The sequence below is a fragment of the Amia ocellicauda genome, chromosome 11 (assembly GCF_036373705.1).
Source record: "Amia ocellicauda isolate fAmiCal2 chromosome 11, fAmiCal2.hap1, whole genome shotgun sequence".
Taxonomy (NCBI): Eukaryota; Metazoa; Chordata; class Actinopteri; order Amiiformes; family Amiidae; genus Amia; species Amia ocellicauda.
Genome location: NC_089860.1, coordinates 3,399,729 through 3,422,677, shown reverse-complemented (window position 1 = coordinate 3,422,677; position 22,949 = coordinate 3,399,729). Strand labels below are relative to the sequence as shown.

General features: G+C 43.0%; 1 protein-coding gene across 4 annotated transcripts in view; it reads left to right on the top strand.

Annotated features, from left to right (window-relative positions):
• The first annotated feature begins 16,604 nt into the window (after nucleotides 1-16,604).
• The window catches only part of LOC136762834 (solute carrier family 23 member 1), a 46,797-nt gene continuing 40,452 nt past the window's right edge, over nucleotides 16,605-22,949 (top strand). For 3 of the 4 annotated variants that reach the window (XM_066716385.1, XM_066716384.1, XM_066716382.1), the window contains exon 1: nucleotides 16,605-16,703. In XM_066716385.1, coding sequence (XP_066572482.1) covers nucleotides 16,671-16,703 — 33 coding nt within the window. In that variant the 5' untranslated portion in view covers nucleotides 16,605-16,670. Of the gene's footprint in view, nucleotides 16,704-17,557; nucleotides 17,631-22,949 lie in introns of all 4 variants that reach the window. The other variant, XM_066716383.1, reaches the window with a different exon arrangement.

Genomic DNA, 22,949 nt, shown 5'->3' with positions numbered 1-22,949 from the left:
CGATGTAATCAGGACTGCATGTAGCAAGGATGTGGCTGTTATAATGGGGGATTTCAATTTCCCAAACATAGACTAGGAAAGCCCAGTTGGGACTACAGAAGCAGAAATATAAATGGTTGAGATGGTAAATGACTGCTTTCTAACTTTTTTTTTGCTTTGTATTTTTTTCATGTATTCACTTTAAATATTTCTTATATTGTCACAATTATTCTTATTAAAAAGGCGTTTGTTTACTTTGCTTTTCCCTCCTCACTTCACAGATATGCACAAGTTTTATTTATGATTGATTGATTTAAATACGAACATGGCTAATCACGCATTCAGGAGAGCACCCGCTTATCCGCCAGGTTACACGAGAGTCAATAATTGACAATGAGGAACACCTGAAAGGCTGGAGGTAAAAAGCTCCCAGGTCTTGAGCTAGCGAATGAGATTGCAGAGTGAGATTGCAGAGTGATCAAGAGACAACTACAGAGCGAGGTCAGGGAAGGGATTGCAGAGCCAAAAGCCAAAGAGGACTTGATAGATGAGCAAAAGAAAGGGCTAAGAGACCCAGAGGAGAGCCAAGACGATCGCAGTAATGCTAATGAGAGTATGCAGGGGAAGGACAGCTTACAGGTTTTTATAACGACAGTAGTGTTTTACCGGATAAGAACTAACAGAACCTGTGGATATTGCTACTTTTATATTTGTATGTTTCCACTTGCATCCCTTGTTTTTAGTATTTTTTTTTGTTGTATTTTAACAATCATTTTAGAGATATTTTATAATTATTTTACTTTTGCCTTTGTGGATCTATTTTGTGGACTAGAAAGGAAGATTTATTGAGGAATTATTAGTATTTTTAGCCACAAACGGACTATTAAAGGCATTGGGTTTTTATTCATCTTTTTAACAAAAGCTTTTTATTTCATTTTAATTTGGACATTTTTTTTCTGGGACTGTATATGGACATTGTGGTTTCTTTGGATCATCAACCCTGGACATGAGCAGAAGCTGGATTTGTTTGTCCCTGCCCATCTTTTCTTTGTGTTAGGACATGTGGACTATTGCCTGCCCAATTCCAGCTCCTGGTACTGCCTGAATAGACCAACAGTCCCTGCAAGAACTTAATTTGTGTTTTTGGTTTTAACCTTTTATTTGTCTTTTAGCTTAAAAAGAAGTCTGCCTGATTTTATATATTATAGAGATCTTTGTAATGAATTTAATTAATTTTACTACTGTCCTGTGTGATCTGTGGTGTGCTCCTGGCTTGTGAGCCCCCAATTTAAAGAACCTAAATCAAAGGGAGAACTATGAGGTAGTCTATGTAAACCAGACATATTTGAGGAATTGACAACCTCTCAGCAGGTCCTAGCGTGTGTGGATAATCGCTAGGTGGCGTAGTCGTGCTTGTATACTAGTTTTATGTCAAGTGGAGTAACTTCCACTTTGTGACACATGCATTGACTTGATCTTTTCAAATGATCAAGATAGAGTCAAAGGGACACTAGTTAGTGAACCAATGGCAAACTGTGATCACAATATGGTTAGCTTTGAGGCATTCTTTCAAAAAACAAGAACCAAGTCTAAATCAATGGTCTACAATTTTAGAAAAGCAAACCTTGAAGGTATGAGGCAGCACTTTGAAGAGTTAGACTGCAGCACACTGGATACAGATTCAGCTGAAAATTGATGGTTATATTTTAAGAATATACTACTTGAGGCTCAGGAGAAATTTGTACCAAAACTTAGCAAATTGAGGACCAAATAACAGTGGCCAAAATGGTTTAATAGAAGTATGCAAAAAAAAGGTATAGAGATTAAACAAAATATAAAGAATATGTTGAATTGCAAAGAGATCTTAAGAAAGGGATCAGGAAAGCAAACAGGGAAATAGAAAGAAACATAGCTCTTGGAGCTAAAACTAATTATTTTTATTATTTTTATTCCTTGGCAGATGCGACTTACAACATAAGTGCAAAACAAAGTGCAAAAATACAGTTAAGTAAAGGCATCAAACATTACAAATTCAATTTACATAAGACATAGCAATTCAAAATATAATACATTTTAAAACTTCCAATTTACACAGGCAAGTACAGTAAGTGAGGTCATATATCCTGGACAGTAAAAGCTATGTAGGGTCACAGTCAAGGGCTATGGGAAAGGGAGCAAGGAGGAAAACAATCAAAAACACAAGAAGCATAATAAAACTCTGTGAAGTGCTATCTAATGGGGATTAAAAGGACTAATATAACAAGTACTGTCTGGAAAGATGTGTCTTGTGTAAGCGCTGGAAGCAGATCAAGGACTCTGCTGTTTTGACTTTGGTGGGAAGGTCGTTCCACCATTTAGGGACCAGGGATGAGAAGGAGGAAGGAGAGTGGAGAGTTAGTCTTCTGGCACTGGAAGACCGCAGTGGTCTGGAGGGGATGTATGGAGAGACAAGTGTCTGAAGGTAAGTCGAGATAGCGGTAGGTGAGGGTCAATGTCTTGAACTGAATGTGTACCGGTATCGGGAGCCAGTGGAGGGAGCGGAGCAGTGCGAATCGGGGCAGAGAGGATAGAGCAACCAGTAGTTGCAGGCAGGCCAGCCAGGAGAGAGTTGCAGTAGTCCAGGCGGGAGAGGACCAGTGACTGGATGAGCAGCTGATTCGAGTAGTTGGTGAGGAAGGGACGGATTTGGTGTATGTTGTTCAGGAAGAATCTACAGGTGCGTGTCAGCATGGTGATGTGCTGGGTGTAGGAGAGTGCAGGATTGAGGGTCACTCCTAGATTTTTAGCGGAAGAAGAAGAAGAAGGAGAGAGTGTGGTGGATTCCAAGGGGATCGAGATGCAGAGGTCAGCAGAAGGTGAGGAAGAGTTGGGGAAAAACAGGAGATCCGATTTGGAGAGGTTGAGCTTGAGGTGGTGCTAGTGCATTCAGGTGGAGATAGCACACAAGTAGGAAGAGATACGAGAGGCGATGAGAGGGTCAGAAGAAGGTAAGACAGGAAGATCTGGGCATCATCAGCATAGAAGTGGTAGGAGAAACCATGGGATGCGATGAGGGGGCCCAGGGAGAGAGAACAGGAGCGGGTCCAGGACGGAGCCTTGGGGAATGCCTGTGAGGAGAGGCTGGGGGGTGGATGAAGAACCTTGCCATGTTACTTGGTAGGTCCGGTTGCTGAGGTAGGAGGAGAACCAGGTGAGAGCAGTTCCAGAGATTCCAAGGTCAGCAAGGCAGGAGAGGAGGATGGAGTGATCAACAGTGTCAAATTCTGCAGAGAGGTCAAGGAGGATGAGGACTGAGGAGAGGGAGGCCGCTCGAGCACAGCTGAGGGAGTCAGTGACTGCCAGGAGAGCCGTCTCAGTGGAGTGACCTGTGCGGAACCCGTATTGCAGAGGATCAAGGAGTGAGTGTTGGGCCAGAAAGTCAGAGAGCTGACGGTGGACCGCCAGCTCGAGAGTCTTTGAGAAGAAGGGGAGTAAGGAGACAGGGCAGTAGTTCTGAGGAGGGGTGGAGTCAAGGGTTGGTTTCTTGAGGAGTGGGATGACAGCAGCTTGTTTAAATGCAGAGGGGAAACAGCCAGTGAGGAGTGAGGAGTTGAGGAGGGAGGAGATGAAGGGGAGTAGATCAGATGCAGTCGCTTGGAGGAGGCGAGAAGGGAGAGGGTCCACGCCACACGTAGGTTTGTCATGTATTAGGAGAGCGGAAACTTCGGCATCTGAGAGACTTGAGAATGAAGAAAAGGAAACTTGATCGGTGGGAGGTTTGGGTGTGATGGGAGAGGAGGGGGGACTGTTGAAGAGCCTGCAGATGTCTGCAATATTGGAGGAGAAGAAGTAGGTGAAATCATCAGCAGTGAGAGATGAGGGAGAAGGAGGGACAAGAAGGTGGAGAAGAGTTTGCGGGGGTTGTTGACAGTGGATTTGAAGAGTGACGAAGTAAAACTTCTTGGCTGAGGTGAGTGAGAAGGAGAATGTAGACTTCGAGGGCAGCTGGGAGTTTGGTCCTTTTCCACTTCCGTTCGGCGGCACACAGACTAGTTCGGGTTGAGCGGAGAACATCAGAGAGCCAAGGCTGAGGAGGGGAGGGACGGGCAGGACGAGACGTGAGAGGACAGAGAGAGTCAAGGGAGGAGGTGAGGGAGGCGAACAAAGAGGAGGAACTTAAAACTAATGCAAAGAGCTTTTTTCGATACTACAACAGCAAGAGGTCAATAAAGGAGGAAGTGAAACGGATAAGGGGCAAAAATTGAAGTATCTTGGAAAATAAACAAGATGTGGCAAATGTTCTAAATGAGTATTTCACAGAGGTTTTTACAAAAGACAGGTAACATGCCACAGGTTAACAACCAGTCCAGTCAAACACTAAGAGAGATTAGGATAAATGAGGAGGAGGTACTAAAGGGACTAGCAGAATTAAAAATAAACAAATCACCAGGGCCAGATAGTATATTTGCAAACAGTACTTAAAGAAATGAGGGAAATTATTTATATGTTGTTAACTAAAATATTCCAAATGACACTTAGAACAGGGGATGTGCCTGACCAGAAGATGGCAATTGTCATACCAATCCACAAGAAATTGGATAGACCAATTATAGAAATTACAGACCAATCAGTCTCACCTGCATTACTTGTAAAATGTTGGAAAAAATGATTAGACAGAAAATTGAGGAGCGTCTTAATGAAAACCATATTCTTGGAGATAGTCAACATGGGTTTAGACGAGGCAGATCACATCTTACTAATTTATTAAAATTTTTTGAACATGCAAATGCAGCTGTAGATCATGTGAAAGCATATGATATACTTAGATTTCAAAAAGCTTTTGATAAGGTTTCACACCAAAGACTGATCCTCAAATTGGACGCTGTAGGCATTCAGGGTAATGTAAGTAGATGGATTATGAACTGGTTGATGTATAGAAAACAGAGGGTGTCGATTAGAGGAGTTGCTTCTAACTGGAGTGAGGTTGTTAATGGAGTTCCACAGGGATCAGTATTAGGGCCTTTGCTTTTTCTAATCTATATTAATGATCTGGACTCTGGGATCATTAGCAAACTTGTCAAATTTGCAGATGATACTAAAATAGGTGGCTCAGCAGATACAATCTCGGCAGCACAGGTTATTCAACTGGACTTAGATAATATTCAGTTGTGGGCCGACACCTGGCAGATGAAATGTGGAAGGTAACAAAAATGTCCACTATAATTACATTATGGGAGGAATAGAACTAGATGAAGTAATGCATGAGAAAGACCTAGGAGGTCTACGTGGACTCCTCACTTTCTCCATCCAAACAATGTGGGGAAGCAATAAAAAAGGGAAACAGAATGTTAGTGTCACAGTTCAAAACACATCCCCAGTTCTTCACTAGATGTCGCCATCACCCTTTTCCAGTCACCTCTCCCAGCTCCCTTCATACAATCAACATTCCTGAAACCCATGTGCACTTCTGCAATCACCCTATTCTCACAACCTGGTTTTCTGTTCCACTTATAAACCCCTCACTAACTCCCAGCCTTTGTGAAGTTTTGTCAGTTTATTCTACATTTCCAAGCAGTCTCCTTGTGCCTTATGAAAACCTTTTGTATCATCAACCCCTTGCTTTTCCTCCCAACCATGACTTTGGACTTTCTTCATTACTCTGTTTGCCTGATTGCCTGATCCTTGCTTGTGACCACGACCACATCTTCGCCTTTGCCTTGCCCTTGTTTGCCCTGTCCTGCCAGTATCTGTCTCATGCCTGTCTGACCACCTCTGCCCCGCACTGCAACTGGGTTCCCCTGTTAATGTTAATGTGGGGTCTTGATTCAAGTCCTCAAAATCATGAAAGGCACTGACCACATCAAACTAGAGGAGCTTTTCCAGATCAGCAGGGACACATGCACCTGGGGACACGCATGGAAATTGAGCAAAGGCATTTCAGACAGGAAACAGCAGACACTTCTTCACACAGAGTCATCATCACAATCTGGAACAAACTCCCCAGTGATGTGATTGTGTGATGAAGTGTCTCCTGTTTACCATCTTGAATGCCTTGAAGCCCAATTTCCATTTGTGTCCTCAGGTCCGTGTGTTGATCTGGAAAAGCTTCTCTGGTTTGATGTGGTCGATGCCATTCATGATTTTGAAGACTTGCATCAAGTTTCCACATAGTCTCCTCTGTTCCAGGGTGAAAAAGTTCATTTCCCTCAGTCTCTCTGAGTAGGACATTCCCTTCAAACCTGGAATAAGTCTGGTTGCTCTCCTCTGAACTACCTGTAGAGCAGCGATATCTGTCTTGAAGTGTGGTGCCCACAACTGTACACAGTATTCCAGATGAGGTCTAACTAGTGCATTGTACAGTCTTAACATTACTTGTCTTGTTTGAAATTCTACACTTATGGCAATATACCCTAGCATTTTGTTTCTCTTTTTAATTGCTTCCCCACATAGTTTGGATAGGGAGAGTCAGGAGTCCACATAGACTCCTAGGTCTTTCTCATGTTTTGCTTCTTCTAGTTCTATGCCTCCCATAGTGTAATTATAGTGGACATACACTCACCTAAAGGATTATTAGGAACACCATACTAATACTGTGTTTGACCCCCTTTCGCCTTCAGAACTGCCTTAATTCTACGTGGCATTGATTCAACAAGGTGCTGAAAGCATTCTTTAGAAATGTTGGCCCATATTGATAGGATAGCATCTTGCAGTTGATGGAGATTTGTGGGATGCACATCCAGGGCACGAAGCTCCCGTTCCACCACATCCCAAAGATGCTCTATTGGGTTGAGATCTGGTGACTGTGGGGGCCAGTTTAGTACAGTGAACTCATTGTCATGTTCAAGAAACCAATTTGAAATGATTCGACCTTTGTGACATGGTGCATTATCCTGCTGGAAGTAGCCATTAGAGGATGGGTACATGGTGGTCATAAAGGGATGGACATGGTCAGAAACAATGCTCAGGTAGGCCGTGGCATTTAAACGATGCCCAATTGGCACTAAGGGGCCTAAAGTGTGCCAAGAAAACATCCCCCACACCATTACACCACCACCACCAGCCTGCACAGTGGTAACAAGGCATGATGGATCCATGTTCTCATTCTGTTTACGCCAAATTCTGACTCTACCATCTGAATGTCTCAACAGAAATCAAGACTCATCAGACCAGGCAACATTTTTCCAGTCTTCAACTGTCCAATTTTGGTGAGCTTGTGCAAATTGTAGCCTCTTTTTCCTATTTGTAGTGGAGATGAGTGGTACCCGGTGGGGTCTTCTGCTGTTGTAGCCCATCCGCCTCAAGGTTGTACGTGTTGTGGCTTCACAAATGCTTTGCTGCATACCTCGGTTGTAACGAGTGGTTATTTGAGTCAAAGTTGCTCTTCTATTAGCTTGAATCAGTCGGCCCATTCTCCTCTGACCTCTAGCATCAACAAGGCATTTTCGCCCACAGGACTGCCGCATACTGGATGTTTTTCCCTTTTCACACCGTTCTTTGTAAACCCTAGAAATGGTTGTGCGTGAAAATCCCAGTAACTGAGCAGATTGTGAAATACTCAGACCGGCCCGTCTGGCACCAACAACCATGCCACGCTCAAAATTGCTTAAATCACCTTTCTTTCCCATTCAGACATTCAGTTTGGAGTTCAGGAGATTGTCTTGACCAGGACCACACCCCTAAATGCATTGAAGCAACTGCCATGTGATTGGTTGGTTAGATAATTGCATTAATGAGAAATTGAACAGGTGTTCCTAATAATCCTTTAGGTGAGTGTATAATTATAGTATTACCTGCATGTAATACCTTGCACTTGTTCACACTGAATTTCATCTGCCAGGTGTCAGCCCACAACTGAATATTATCCAAGTCTCTTTGAATAGCCTGTGGTGCTTGTTTGCTAACTATCCCATAGTCCAGTTTGATTAATATAGATTAGAAAAAGCACAGGCCCTAATACTGATCCCTGTGGAACTCCACTAACAACCTCACTCAGTTAGAAGCAACTCCTCTAATCGACACCCTCTGTTTCCTATACATCAACCAGTTCATAATCCATCTACTTACATTACCCTGAATGCCTACAGCGTCCAATTTGAGGATAAGTCTTTGGTGTGAAACCTTATCAAAAGCTTTTTGAAATCTAAGTATATCATATGCTTTCACATGATCTACAGCTGCATTTGCATGTTCAAAAAATTGTAATAAATTAGTAAGACGTGATCTGCCTCGTCTAAACCCATGTTGACTATCTCCAAGAATATGGTTTTCATTAAGATGCTCTTCTATTTTCTGTCTAATAATTTTTTCCAACATTTTACAAGTAATGCAGGTGAGACTGATTGGTCTGTAATTTCCTGGCTCAGTTTTGTCCCCTTTCTTGTGGATTGGTATGACATTTGCTGTCTTCCAGTCAGTTAGCGGCCTATAAATAGTTTCCCTCATTTCTTTAAGTACTGTTTGCAAATATACCATCTGGCCCTGGTGATTTGTTGTTTTTTAATTCTGCTAGTCCCTTTAGTACCTCCTCCTCATTTATCCTGATCTCTCTTAGGGTTTGACTGGACTGGTTGTTAACCTGTGGCATGTTATCCATTTTTCTTTTGTAAAAACCTCTGTGAAATACTCATTTAGAACATTTGCCACATCTTGTTCATTTTCCAGGATACTTCAATTTTTGCCCTTTATCTGTTTCACTTCCCCCTTTATTTACCTCTTGCTGTAGTGACCACTACGCCAGAGTTCACCACCACATGGTAGTGCCTGGAAATAACTGGACTTGGAGTAACAGTGGGGTGCACCATCTTGCCCTTGGCTTTCACCATGTCCATTGAGGTGATTATCAGAGCTTCAAAGTGGGTAGTGGGTGGGGAGTGTCTGAAATCTGTCCGACTACCACCCATCAGGGCTTACATGGTAAACACAGTCCATGCTTCCTGGCAAACTGAAGCTCTGGTGCCTGCAGTTTGGGCTACTACCCCGCTTGATGTAGCCTCTGACCATTTACAACATCGCCCTCACAAGAGTCGAGAAGATGAAGAGAATGATCAAGTCCTATGTGAGGAAATGGTTAGGAGCTCCATGGTGTCTGAGCAACATTGGCCTCTATGCACATGGAGTACCGAGCTGCCTCTCTCGGGCCTTGTGGAGGAGTTTAAATGCATCAAAGTAAGGCTAGAGATGACACTGACAGTCCCGGGATACATTCATAATAGATGTGGCACCAACCTTGGTGTCAGGACTGAAGTGGACCCCAAAGGGAGGCTGTACAACAGACAAAATCAGCACTCCAACATGGTGACATCGTGGGCCAGGTTCAACAGGGAAGAGGAGGCTTAGGGTTCTGTGAAAGTAGACCTCACTGGAACAAGGCAACCTTGTCAGAACAACCTTGGGATCCATGGTCAAGCCCTATGACAAACCATCAAGGCAACATCAGGTGCTGCACAGTGGAGTAGCCAGTGGCTCTGGATGAAAAGAAAAGACCCCAGCTGGGCCCCAAAGTGAATATTGGCATGGGCAGGTACAGAGGGGGGTGGTTCTGGGACACCAGAACTCACTGTTGAGCCTTCTAGAGATGTTGTGGGCTTATCAACAAAACATCAGGGATGGAAGGTGCCCACTTGAAAACTCCTATGAAATATCTATCCAGCCCTTATCTGTATATTCCCTATCTGAATATCCCACTGTATCAAAGTCGGAATTGAGTTAAAATGACACTTTTAGCCTCTATTCGCCATTGATGAATAAAAATAGCCTGACTTCAATTATTGGGTTAGTAGAATCCGACTAAAGTCTAATTAGCCTGAATGAATTAAAGCAGCAAATTCAATCACGGTAGAAAGAGGATACTACCCAAAGGCAGCATGTGAAAAAAATGTTCTGTCAAAAAAAGACTGAATTACTGTAAGTCACATGGGGCTAAATATTCATAGGGTTTGTGCACCACAAATCTAGGATATGGACTTGTATTAACTGTACGCACTTATGTAATTGTAATTTGAGACTGTATTGTACTTTTATAATGCTCTTATGTTTTGTAAGTTGCCCTGAATAAGGACGTCTGTAAAGACATAATAATAGTAATAATTTGTACACTAATGTTGCAATGTACACCCGGCAACAGCAACCCTGACATGAAGATGCTGCAGGGTGACCGGGCTCACACAGACACAGTTCACCCCCTCATACGTTCTCCACATGAGCTAAGGTAACCATGAGTGCATTCACTTATCATAGAGCCATAGAACACACACATATACACCTATACACACACACACATATGTTCTAATTCCTTATTATTTCCAAATGGATTTGTGATTAATTTCAATAGTGGAGTCATATACAACTATATACAACTACACTTATCAGCTTTTACAATCTAGGATGTAAGACCATACAGTGCATCCGGAAAGTATTCACAGCGCTTCACTTTTTCCACATTTTGTTATGTTACAGCCTTATTCCAAAATGGATTAAATTCATTATTTTCCTAAAAATTCTACAAACAATACCCCATAATGACAACATGAAAGAAGTTTGTTTGAAATCTTTGCAAATGTATTAAAAATAAAAAACAAAAAAAGCACATGTACATAAGTATTCACAGCCTTTGCCATGACACTCAAAATTGAGCTCAGGTGCATCCTGTTTCCACTGATCATCCTTCAGATGTTTCTACAACTTGATTGGAGTCCACCTGTGGTAAATTCAGTTGATTGGACATGATTTGGAAAGGCACAAACCTGTCTATATAAGGTCCCACAGTTAACAGTGCATAGCCATGAAGTCCAAGGAATTGTCTGTAGACCTCCAAGACAGGATTGTATCGAGGCACAGATAATTAGAAGGGTACAGAAATATTTCTGCAGCATTGAAGGTCCCAATGAGCACAGTGGCCTCCATCATCCGTAAATGGAAGAAGTTTGGAACCACCAAGACTCTTCCTAGGGCTGGCCGCCTGGCCAAACTGAGCGATCGGGGGAGAAGGGCCTTAGTCAGGGAGGTGACCAAGAACCCGATGGTCACTCTGACAGAGCTCCAGCGTGTCTCTGTGGAGAGAGGAGAACCTTCCAGAAGAACAACCATCTCTGCAGCACTCCACCAATAAGGCCTGTATGGTAGAATGGCCAGACGGAAGCCACTCCTCAGTAAAAGGCACATTACAGCCCGCCTAGAGTTTGCCAAAAGGCACCTGAAGGACTCTCAGACCATGAGAAACAAAATTCTCTGGTCTGATGAAACCAAGATTGAACTCATGTCTGGAGGAAACCAGGCACCGCTCATCACCTGGCCAATACCATCCCTACAGTGAAGCATGGTGGTGGCAGCATCATGCTGTGGGGATGTTTTTCAGCGGAAGGAACTGGGAGACTAGTCAGGATCGAGGGAAAGATGAATGCAGAAATGTACAGAGACATCCTTGATGAAAACCTGCTCCAGAGCGCTCTGGACCTCAGACTGGGGCGAAGGTTCATCTTCCAACAGGACAACGACCCTAAGCACACAGCCAAGATAACAAAGGAGTGGCTACAGGACAACTCTGTGAATGTCCTTGAGTGGCCCAGCCAGATTGAACCCGATTGAACATCTCTGGAGAGTTGCAACAAAATCTTTATTTTCTCATGTAAAGCTGTCAGTGTTTGGTATCAAACAAAGCATAGTTCTTCCTCTTCCACATTTTATGTAATTTTAAACCATGGGGTGAAATCAGACCAAGGCTACATCCATAAACAATCCGGGCTTGTTTCTATCATGTGACCGTAGAAGCTTCAACAATTGACTAGATCTAACGTGCACATGCGCTTTAGCAACAACTTGACCAAGTACCACTCAGACATACAGGAAGTAATTGCTTGTATGCTGAATGCCAATGGAAAAGACAAGAAAAATTCTCATACTGTTAATGTCGGAACAACTTCACAATCATTCACACTATTTGTATACATGCATAGCACGGTAAAGTAAAGTACAGACACACTGCAGGGAATTAACGAAAGTGTCTTTCTTATTCTATACAGTTGTTACTGGCAAGACATAAAACAATAATACAAGTATCCTGGTATCCTCTTGTTATCTTGTTAGTTTTTGTTTATTCAGTTACTAATTTTGTGCCTGCTCGGACGCGACAATAATAATCACACTCATCTGATCGAAAAGTGCTGTTCTTCACAAACCCTGCAGAAATCGATGTGATTGGATGACCTAATTTATTTTATTTATTTATTTTATTTTAGATGGTGTGTGTGGTAACACTAAATTGGTAATTACAGGTAGAGGAGGAGGGACCCCTAATCTGAGCTTTGATTGGGGCCACAAAATTGATAAACCCACCCCTGACCATAACAGAGTGCAGGGAGATCAGGGGTGATACAACGGTGCTGAAATTTCTAATGAAGCACCAGTAGAAGTTGGCTAAACCCTTGAATCTTTGTAGCTCTTTGATTGTCCAGGGCTGAGGTTTTCACCTTGTTGGAGTCTATATGAATGCCGTTAGCATCGATAACTCCAGTAGCCCAGTGATGCAGCGTTGGTGGAACGTACACTTCTCAGCCATCACATACAGTCTGTTCTATAAGAGACATTGAAGGACTTTTCATACATGGGAGATGTGTTCAGGCGCAGTCGAGAAGTAGATTGTCATCATCTATATTGACGATATTCTAAACTAGGGTTGCAATATTTAACTGATGAATGCTTGGAAGATATTCATAATGACCCCTGCTGGTTATAAATGCGCCTCGAACTTGTTCCAGGGCAGCAGGCACTAGGGGCAGAGGGTAGCGATATTTTACTGTAACTGAATTGATACCTCTGTAATTAATACATGGTCACAGCCCTGCATCCTTTTTAGCCACAGAAAAGAAATTCACCGCTGCAGATGATGTAGAAGGACAGATAATTCCCAGTTCCCTTAATGTACTGCAGAGTATAGATACGACCACTGGAAGGAGAGGCACCTGGAAGAAGATCAGTGGCGCAATCCCAAGTTCGATGTGGAGGCAATTTCGTGGCGTGGGTTTTACTAATGAAGTGGACTCTCAATGTGAGTTGCTCAACAGGGAAGAGACATGCAATGAGAGAAGCAACACAGACCCCAGGAAAGAATGTCTCCTTCTGTCCAGGTTTATGGTAAGTGAGCCATGGGAGATGATGTTGGTGACAATCGATGACCAGTAATATTAAGTTGTGTGGAGGCGACCAATCTGAAACTTGATGGGGTAATCCAAGAAACAAGACCGATGCCGATGGGCTGCTTGTTAATAGCATTTACACGGAGAGGAGGGATGCAAGAAGAGAAGGGAATGTTAAGGCGAGTTACTATTTCTTCATTGATAAAGTTGCCTGATGAACTGAAGTCTAACAAGATGGATACATGGGTGTATTTAGATACCCGAATCAACCTGGCTTGAATACGGAATGAAGATTGTGTAAGAAGGGGACAGAGACCACTAGTCACATGGACAAGCTGGGTAGCTCCGAGGCAATTAGGGCAAGAATCACGAAAGTGTCCAGAACGTCCACAATATAGACAAAGACACTGTTGCATCTTTCTCGGTTTCTCCTCAGTAAACAAAGCTACATCGGCTCCTGTTTGTGGTTGGGACTGGATGTATGATTCAGGTTGGATTATTGATGGGGGATGTCAGATGTGGAGCGCTTTTTTCTTGTTTTCAGCAGATTGTCAAGACAAACTGCAAGTTGGATAAACTGTTGAGTCCAAGGGCTTCATCTCGACAGGTTAATTCAAGTCGGAAAACAGTGATAAATGCATGCTCATTTCATCCACAGATAGCTGCCAGGGTGGAAAACCGGAGCACATAATCTGCAGCAGATGAAGTACCCTGTAAGAAGAGTAAGAAGTTGTTCCCCAGCATCTTTTCCTTTGGCAGGATGATTAAACACTTCCTTGAGGTAAACACAGAAAGCAGATCATGACTGGGTAATTTCTCCCTGCTGCTGCCAGATTGTGGATGTGCAAAAATGAATACAGAGGCTCATCTATTCAAAACGTGAAACTGAAGTACAACCACCCGCAGATTCCAGCCCAAATTCAGCCGATCAGCAGAAGAAGGGCACTGCTGAGGTCTCGTGGACTCCAACTTAAAAGGGACAGCTAAAGTTCATGAGCTGTGTGAATTATGCAGCAGCAGCATCATCAAATGTGATTAACTGCATCAAAACTTTTTCCTCTTTGAAAGCACAGGGGGATGAGGGCTGTAGCTGCAATTAACATTAACTTTCTGATGTCAACTCTACCAAACCAAAATCACATTTTAGCCACATGTGTTCTGTACACAATATACACAATGGTCTAAAAGAGACAATTGGCAACTTTAGCTTTCTTCATTCTTTTTTTGCTATATTAAGAAACCGATAATAAACAAAACTTAAAAACCATAGGCCTATTATATTTAATTTAACTGCTCAGTGTATGTTTTAGTGTAGTAGGAGTAGTCTAGTGCTTGTGGCTGTTTTGTGTGCAAATGTGAATTTGTCCATATTCATGCCTTAAAAAAAAATTCTCGATTGTTACATAAAAAGCATGGCTTATTCTAGTACATAACGTCTTTTACATACACCGATCAGCCATAACATTATTAACAACGGACAGGTGAAGTGAATAACACTGATAATCTCGTTATCATGGCACCTGCCAGTGGGTGGGATATATTATGCAGCAAGTGAACATTTTGTCCTCAAAGTTGATGGGTTAGAAGCAGGAAAAATGGGCAAGTGTAAGGATCTGAGCGACTTTGACAAGGGTCAAATTGTGATGGCTAGATGACTGGGTCAGAGCATTTCCAAAACTGCAGCTCTTGTGGGGTGTTCCCGGTCTGCAGTGGTTAGTACCTATCAAAAGTGGTCCAAGGAAGGAAAAGCGGTGAACCGGTGACAGGGTCATGGGTGGCCAAGGCTCATTGATGCACGTGGGGAGCGAAGCCTGGCTCGTGTTGTCCGATCCAACAGACGAGCTACCGTAGCTCAAATTGCTGAAAAAGTTAATGCTGGTTCTGATAGAAAGGTGTCACAACACACAGTGCATCGCAGTTTGTTGCGTATGGGTCTGCGTAGCCGCAGACCAGTCAGGGTGCCCATGCTGACCCCTGTCCATTGCCGAAAGCGCCTACAATGGACACGTGAGCATCAGAACTGGACCACAGAGCAATGGAAGAAGGTGGTCTGGGGTCTGATGAATCACAAGTTCAAGGTTTGACTTGGCCTCCAAATTCCCCAGATCTCAATCCAATCGAGCATCTGTGGGATGTGCTGGACAAACAAGTCCGATCCATGGAGGCCCCACCTCACAACTTACAAGACTTAAAGGATCTGCTGCTAATGTCTTGGTGCCAGATACCACAGCACACAGAAGTCTAGTGGAGTCCATGCCACGATGGGTCAGGGCTGTTTTGGCGGCAAAAGGGGGACCTACACAATATTAGGCAGGTGGTCATAATGTTATGCCTGATCGGTGTATAATAGTGTAGTATATAGCCTACATTATAGTTAGTCTAATAATGCGTTCATCTCATTTCTGAGTGTAAATGTGCTCTAAGTAGGCTACTTAGTAGTACAATAATCTGTTTAACAATCAATGCGATCCATGATGTGATACATAAATAAAAACGTTAACGTATTTAAGAAAACAACAGGATATTCGTTTTGTTGTTTTCGATGATTCTATTGGTTGCATTATAATTATTACTACATTTGAAAATGACCCAGTTAACACACGATGTTGCCACAACATTGCAGGAGCATAATAATATGTGTGTTAGCTCGGAAGTTCTTTTTAATCCCGGAATCCCGGGATTGAAAAAAGCACCCAAGAGAAAAGGCGACATCTGGTGGTGATCAAGAAGGTAGGTCTGTATACATGACACACACAACATAAATCAAAGCACACATTTGTAACACTTATCGCTATTTTAAATATTTATTATGTTTGTATATTTGTTAATATAACTTTTAATTTTGTAGTTCTACTCTTTGATTGCTTTTGGAATGCTTTTTTGTTTTACTACCTCAACCAATTGACAATCTATGGTTTAATATTATTTATGGATTACATTTATTTAATTTTACTAGTTAGAGTTCAAGAGAACAGCCATGTCAGCCCATCTCAGAACACATGCTAGACTAACATCTGCAATAAATACATTCTATACTTTATTTTACCAGTTTCAGTATATCTATCAGAATCAATGTATAAAATATGGCTAATCATTATCCTGGTTTTGTATGGAATGCAGGTACATAATTGGACACATGTGGTTCAGTTCATTATAGTCACGCAGTGGTGAAATATTTATGGGACTAAATCATGTCCTGGTGCCACCAACTGAAAATATAAGTAGCATCACTGCCACTAGTGGAAAATGACTAGATATTCTTTAAACCATGTTCTCACAGAAATGTAATTAATTAGTAATTCATGTAATTCAAAAGGTGACTGGAGTGCTTAACTGTTATTTACCAACATCTTCACATGAAATAACTATCAGTAAGCATTTTCTTAACCAGTGATATATTCATTAAAGTTACAGTTTCACCTTCTGATTAGCAATGTGGGTAAAGTCCTTTTCGTTTTTAGAGATCATTAACTTGTTTAATCTTTCCTTTCATAAAACAGAAAGGAGTTTTTTTTGTTTTGTCTCATTTAGGGAACTGGATACACATAACCGCATTGCAGCTAGAAAATCACATTTTGCAGAATGGTGAAGACATTTACAGAGTCAGAACCTAAGGTAATTGGATTGTCATATCTCATACCAACAAATTCTCATTGATTGTAATAACGGACTCGTGCTTTGTACCTACTTTTTTGGTTACTAGTCTCTGTTGGTGTCAGTGCAGTACACAAAATTGTAAACCAATCTCATTGTTACAATATATTTAGATATATTTATATTTATTTAAGGATGTTTTTTTGTCTGTGTGTAGTTTCTTACTTCAGTAATTGTACATCAAAACAGAATAAATCAGGGAAGAGCCATGAGGAAATTCTGCCATCTGCCATCAAAATCCATAATTCTTCTGGAAAACAATTATTAAATAAATATGTATATATGAATGGTGTTTCACTGTATTTACATACATAAGTAAATCAGTCAAAAAGTTAGTAATTTAATAAAATACACTTCCAGCACAAGGAATACATTTATAATTCAACACATTTTAATTAATGCTTTTATAGATACTTTGAGTAAACAACCCACAATTAATAATTCTGGAAAACTGACAATATCAAAAGCATTTTTAAAAACTTAAATGTAGTGGATGCTTTTGCTCTGATGATGAAGCCAATTTCTATCAAATTCTATGTAGTTACCAATTTATATTTTAAAGTGTTACCAGATTTTGTCACAAACATGTTTGTTTGAATGTAACTTAACTCCTTTGTTTCTTGACTTTTCTTGACACTGCGTGATTCTCCAGAAGGGGTGATAGTTTCACATATGCTCGTTTCACATTAAAATAATGAGACTAGTATTGATTCTCTGCATAGACAAAACCATTACTCATGTTTTACCATAACTCCAGACTAGACCTCTGGATTCTCTGACCAGTGTGTGATTAAAAACTTTGATTTGATATTCAGCTATACGAGACTGGAGAGACATCCTAAATGTTCCCTAAACCAAAAAAGCATCACCATGCATTTCGATCCCTTGGTAAGTTTACAGATCTTCAAGTAGACAAACGTCAAATCAAAGCATCATTGCAAGTAGTAGCCAGTAAATTATACTCAGATATTGCTACAGAATAGAAAATTAAAGTTATATAAACATAGAAATACATTATGATTCACACTAATATTTTTGGACCATTTTCTTCATTCAAATTGCTCTTAGTATGTTACATGTATTATTTATCTTTTGCTGGGCACATACTGTGCATTTTAGTGATTCCCTAAAATGTCAAGCTATAAACAGGTCTCATTACCAGCATTATTTTAGTTATTGTAGAGTTGTACAGTGATTGCAAAAAATCTAGTGGAGTATTTTAAATGGTAGTACAATCAATGAGATAACAATCTTTTGTGATAAAAAAATTATATAATCTTTAACCGACCCATAACAGTTTTTATACTGAAAGCATGTGATCATAAAGCTTCAGCACATTTCTGTCCTGTTCTTTCAAAGATTATATTTATTTTTTACAAAACAATACTGTTGAGTGAAAAAAACACACAAATCAAATTCCTAATCATCATGCAGACAGAGTAGGTCAGAGTAGGTCTAGTGCAGGGGTTCTCAAACTCTGGAAAGGTGCGGTCCGGGGGGAGGGGGGGAGCGACGGCAATGTGCAGTCCAGGGGGGGGCAGTGGGAGCACTAGCAAAGTGCGGTCTGGAGGAGGAGAATGCTGGCGAGGTGCTGTAATTTGTTTTATAAGTACATTTCGGCCATTCTCTTGCGATACCATTTGCATGTCAGGTGACTACACGTGGGGTCACAACCCAAAGTTTAAGAATCGCTGGTCTAGTGGGTTAGAGGGTCAGGACCTGTAAGGATGATGCTGGGATTGATGTCTGTTGCAAAGGCCACACTACAGTGGGTTGTTGCATTCATATATAATCCTTTAAGTTAATAATTATATATATATATATATATATATATATATATATATATATATATATATATATATATATATATATATATATATATAATCTCTTAGATAATAGTCTCCCCCCATCAAAATCTTAGTTAATTCAGTTGACCTCTTGAGTGACACAGCAAAGTCTATTAACTTATTACAGAATTATTATCCAGAACCAGGAACACATTTTTGCTCATGGCTTGATATCTGTGTAAAAGACTCAAGCCCACAGAACCGCCCAGCAGCCCAGCAGCCCAGCAGCCCACGGACAATTATTAGTACTATTGTTTAAGACCACTTACAGTTTTCACAAAATGTACCCATTTCAACAGTTTTAGTGTTAATTGGAGAAAAAATATAAAGAGGAAGCACAAATGTCTTTAAAGGTTAAGTGGAAGCAGAAATGTGGTGATAGTCACATCAGTGATGTGTGTGCAGTGGGGTGAAAGTACGTTAAATTAAGGCAACATCAGGCCTGATCTCCAAAAGTTGGCAAAGGATTTAGTAATTAGTAAGCGCAATACTTACATTTGTTACATACGTATCTTCAAACTTATCTTTTCACACTAAATAGTGTGAAATAGGTCTCCATTGGTCCACTAGGTGAAGGTTCTTCCTAACCCAATCAGTGAGCAGGGTGGGATGGTCTGCGTTGGATTTCTGTGTTAGATGGTAATCAATTGTCATGGTTTCAACAGCACCACCGATTCTAGCAACTCCTGTATGTGCTCCATAGCCCTTATAGTCAAAACCTGGAAAACCCCTACACTAGATCCAACCGTGGTTATCTGAGAAAAGAAGCACTGCCCCGAGGGGTTTTCAGTGCGCATCGCTGGAACGTATCGAAGACATTTGTCTATCAAACAAATGGCCACATCTGGGCTGCCCAGACGCGAAGACTGCAGTCACGCTGAACTGGAAAGAATTAACGAATGGTGTATCCACGGGGTAACAAGAACCTTGTGCCTACCGCGAAGCCTAGAGCGGCCTCCTGCTCTACTAGCAAGGCTAGGGGCGGGGCCAATACCAAGACCACACCATATAAGCACAGTCTCACATCCTGTGCCCAACATACAGCGGGCTAACCAGACTGGATAGCCACTGCTGGATAATTCAATTAAATCATGAAAATATATACACAGCAGGGCAACAAGAGCCAATTCAAGTGCCTTCTGCTGGACACAGCAGCAGTGGCCCCCAGCACATCTAGCAAAGCTAGGGGAGGGCCACAGACTGCTGGAAAAGGAACTATATACATAGCGAGGCACAATGTGCCCTCGCTAACAACAGGAGCAGTCGTCCATGCTCAACTTTATAATTAGCGGACAACCTCAACTCTCTATTCCAATGAACTATATACACTACGGGTTGCAGGAGCCAGCTCATGCACCACACGCAGGACACAGGAGTAAGTTACACACTGCCGACCAGCAGCTAACGGCAACAGACGCTCTACTCATGTCAATAAATGAACTATATACACAGCGGGGCACAAGAGTAAACTCAAAGCCTCCCGCTGAATACAGCAGCAGTGGCCCTCAACACAGCTAGCGTAGCTAGGGCGGGGCCACAGGCCTGCTGACAAAGGAAGGATGTAAAATGGCAGGGTACAGGTGGAAAACACATGCACTCCTACCTACAGAATGAACTATATACAAGTCACAGTCTGGTAGGAAGGGAAAAATGGTTCTGCATTGCTTTTCCCAAGCACGCTCAACAGGGGCAGACAAGGATAGAAAAGCCAGGAGCCAGTGCCTGATGCCTGGCTACTGAGACTCAACTGAAGCCAACACCGGATTCCTAAAGAAGGAACCAGGCCCATCACATACAGCCTGTAGAACCGAACAAAGGTGTGCGGTGAGATCCAACTCACAGCCCCTCAGTTGTCTGCCAGTGGGGCGCCATGAAAAAGGGCCCACGACGTGGCTACACCTCGAGTCGAGTGGGCCATCAGGTGTTCAGGCATCGGGGCTCCAGCCAACTCGTAGGCCGTGGTAATGGTGTCCACAATCCAGTGCGAGAGGAGCTGCTTTGAAAGCGCCTTGCCCCACGTCCATGCTCCGTAGGACACAAACAATTGGTCAGAGTGCTGAATGTCCTTAGTGCGCTCCAAATAGCACCTGAGAGCCCACACAGGGCACAACAGGTGTAGCCTACTCTCCTCTTCCAAAGAGAAGGTAGGAGGATGGAATGCCATCAACTCAATAGGCCTATTGGTTTGGAAGGGAGACAGAACTTTCATGATTAACGCAGGATTAGGCCTAAGTGTAACCCTGGAACCATCATCCGCAAAACAGACACATGCAGGGTGAATGGACAGGGCGTGTAACTCTCTCACACGTTTTGCTGACGTGATTGCCAACAAAAACACTGTCTTCAGTGACACTAATCTGAGGTCAACTAACTGCAAGGGCTCAAAAGGGGCCTTGGAAAGTGCGTCCTGCACTACATCAAGGTGCCACGCGGGCAGAGAAGGAGCGCGGGAAGGCCTCAGCCTGGGTGCACCTTTCAAAACCAAAAAATGAGAGCCCGGAGGCTCGCCATCAATCCTGACATGACATGAGGAGATGGTGGCCAAATAAACCTTGAGCGTGGATGGGGACTTGCCCTGGTCCAACAGCTCCTGCAGGAATTGCAGAATGACACCTATATGGCAATTAACTTGGTCATGAGACTTCTCCTGACACCAAGTTTGAAAAGTCCACCAGTGGTAGGAGTACTGCGACCTCGTAGAGGGAGCTCTCGCCGACTGAATAGTAGCCACTACTGCGTCTGACAGACCCCAAGCCATCAGGCAATCCTGCTCAGGGGCCAGGCCCAGAGGTAGAACAGGCCCGGGTTGGGATGCCACAGTGTGCCCTGCACCTGAAACAGCAAGTCCACCTGCAGGAGAAGCTGCCAAGGCTCTCCAACCAAGAGGGAAACCAGGTCCGGAAACCACAGTCCGCGGGGCCAGCGAGGTGCTACCAGCAGAACTGTCACTTCTTCCTGCCTGATCTTCTCCAGAACCACTGGGAGAAGAGGGTGGGAATGCATAGAGGAGACAGCATAGCCACATGTGGGCTAGCGTGTCGATCTCCAGGGTCCCTGACTGATCTCGAACGGATGTGTGGACTCTGCCAAAGCAAAAAGGTCCACCTCTGCCTGCCGTAGCATCTCCAAAGCTGCAGAATCACCAGTGGGTGGAGGTGCCATTCCAACACCGGGGGGCCTTCCCAAGAGAGGAGGTCCACTACCATGTTGGAGATGCCCAGGAGGTAGGGTGCTCTGATGGAGCACAGCTGAAGCTGCATACATAGAAGCAGACGACGCACTAGCCGATATCAATCAATCAATCAATCAATTTTTATTTGTATAGGGCCCTTCGCAGGGTAGCCACAGAGCGCTTTACAGACTGGTAAACATACAACAAACGTACAGCAAAATAAATTACATAATTACAATAAAATAAAATATATACCTGTAAACATTTTACATGATCTAGAATAAAGTGAGTGAACATTTAAGTAAATAAACCATTTAGGCACGGAGGAGAGACCTCCCTGCCTATTGATGTAGGCAACCACTGCTTTTTTGTCTGTCCTTACTAAAACATGACTGCCCCAAAGGGCCAGCATTAATTGACAGAGACCAAGGAGCACAGCTCGTAATTCCAGGGCGTTGATATGGAGGGCCCTGATGGGCGCCATCCAACTGCCCTGGACTCCCTGTCCATTGCAGACAGCTCCCTAACCCTACTTGGAGGCGTCTGTTGTCAAAACTACTCGGTGGCAGATTGGCCCCAAGGGCACACCAAGGGTTAAATTCGAAGGGCTCCGCCACCAACGGAGCGCCTTCCAGCACGCTTGAGTCATGCATCCCATGGGACCGCAACACAACGCAAGGGAGCCAACACTACATGCATGCACCTGGAGAAAGTGCAAGGAGCTAGAGGCAGGCCGAATGGGAGAACAGCGAACTCAAACGCTCAGCGAAGCGGAGAAACTTCCTTTGCTTCTGTGCAATGGGGATGTGAAAGTAGGCATCTTTAAAATCCACCAAAGTGAACCAGTCTCCAGGCCTGAGACAAGGCGCGCAGGGTGAGCATCTTGAAACGTAACACCCTGAGGCAGTGATTCAGGTACCTCAGATCCAAGATGGGGCAGAAACTGACGTATTTTTTGGGCACTAGGAAGTATGGGGAAAAGAATCCCTCGTGCTGCCCCAGAGGGGGCACTTTGCAGATACCGCATTTCTCCAAGAGAGTGGCGATTTCGACGTGAAGTGCCACACACTGCAACGGGTCCCTCACTCACATCCACACCAAGCCTCTGAAGGGGGGTGGAAGAATCTGGAACTGTAGGGAGTAGCCAACTGTTATAATTTGGAGCGCCCAGGAGCCTGACGATGCGGC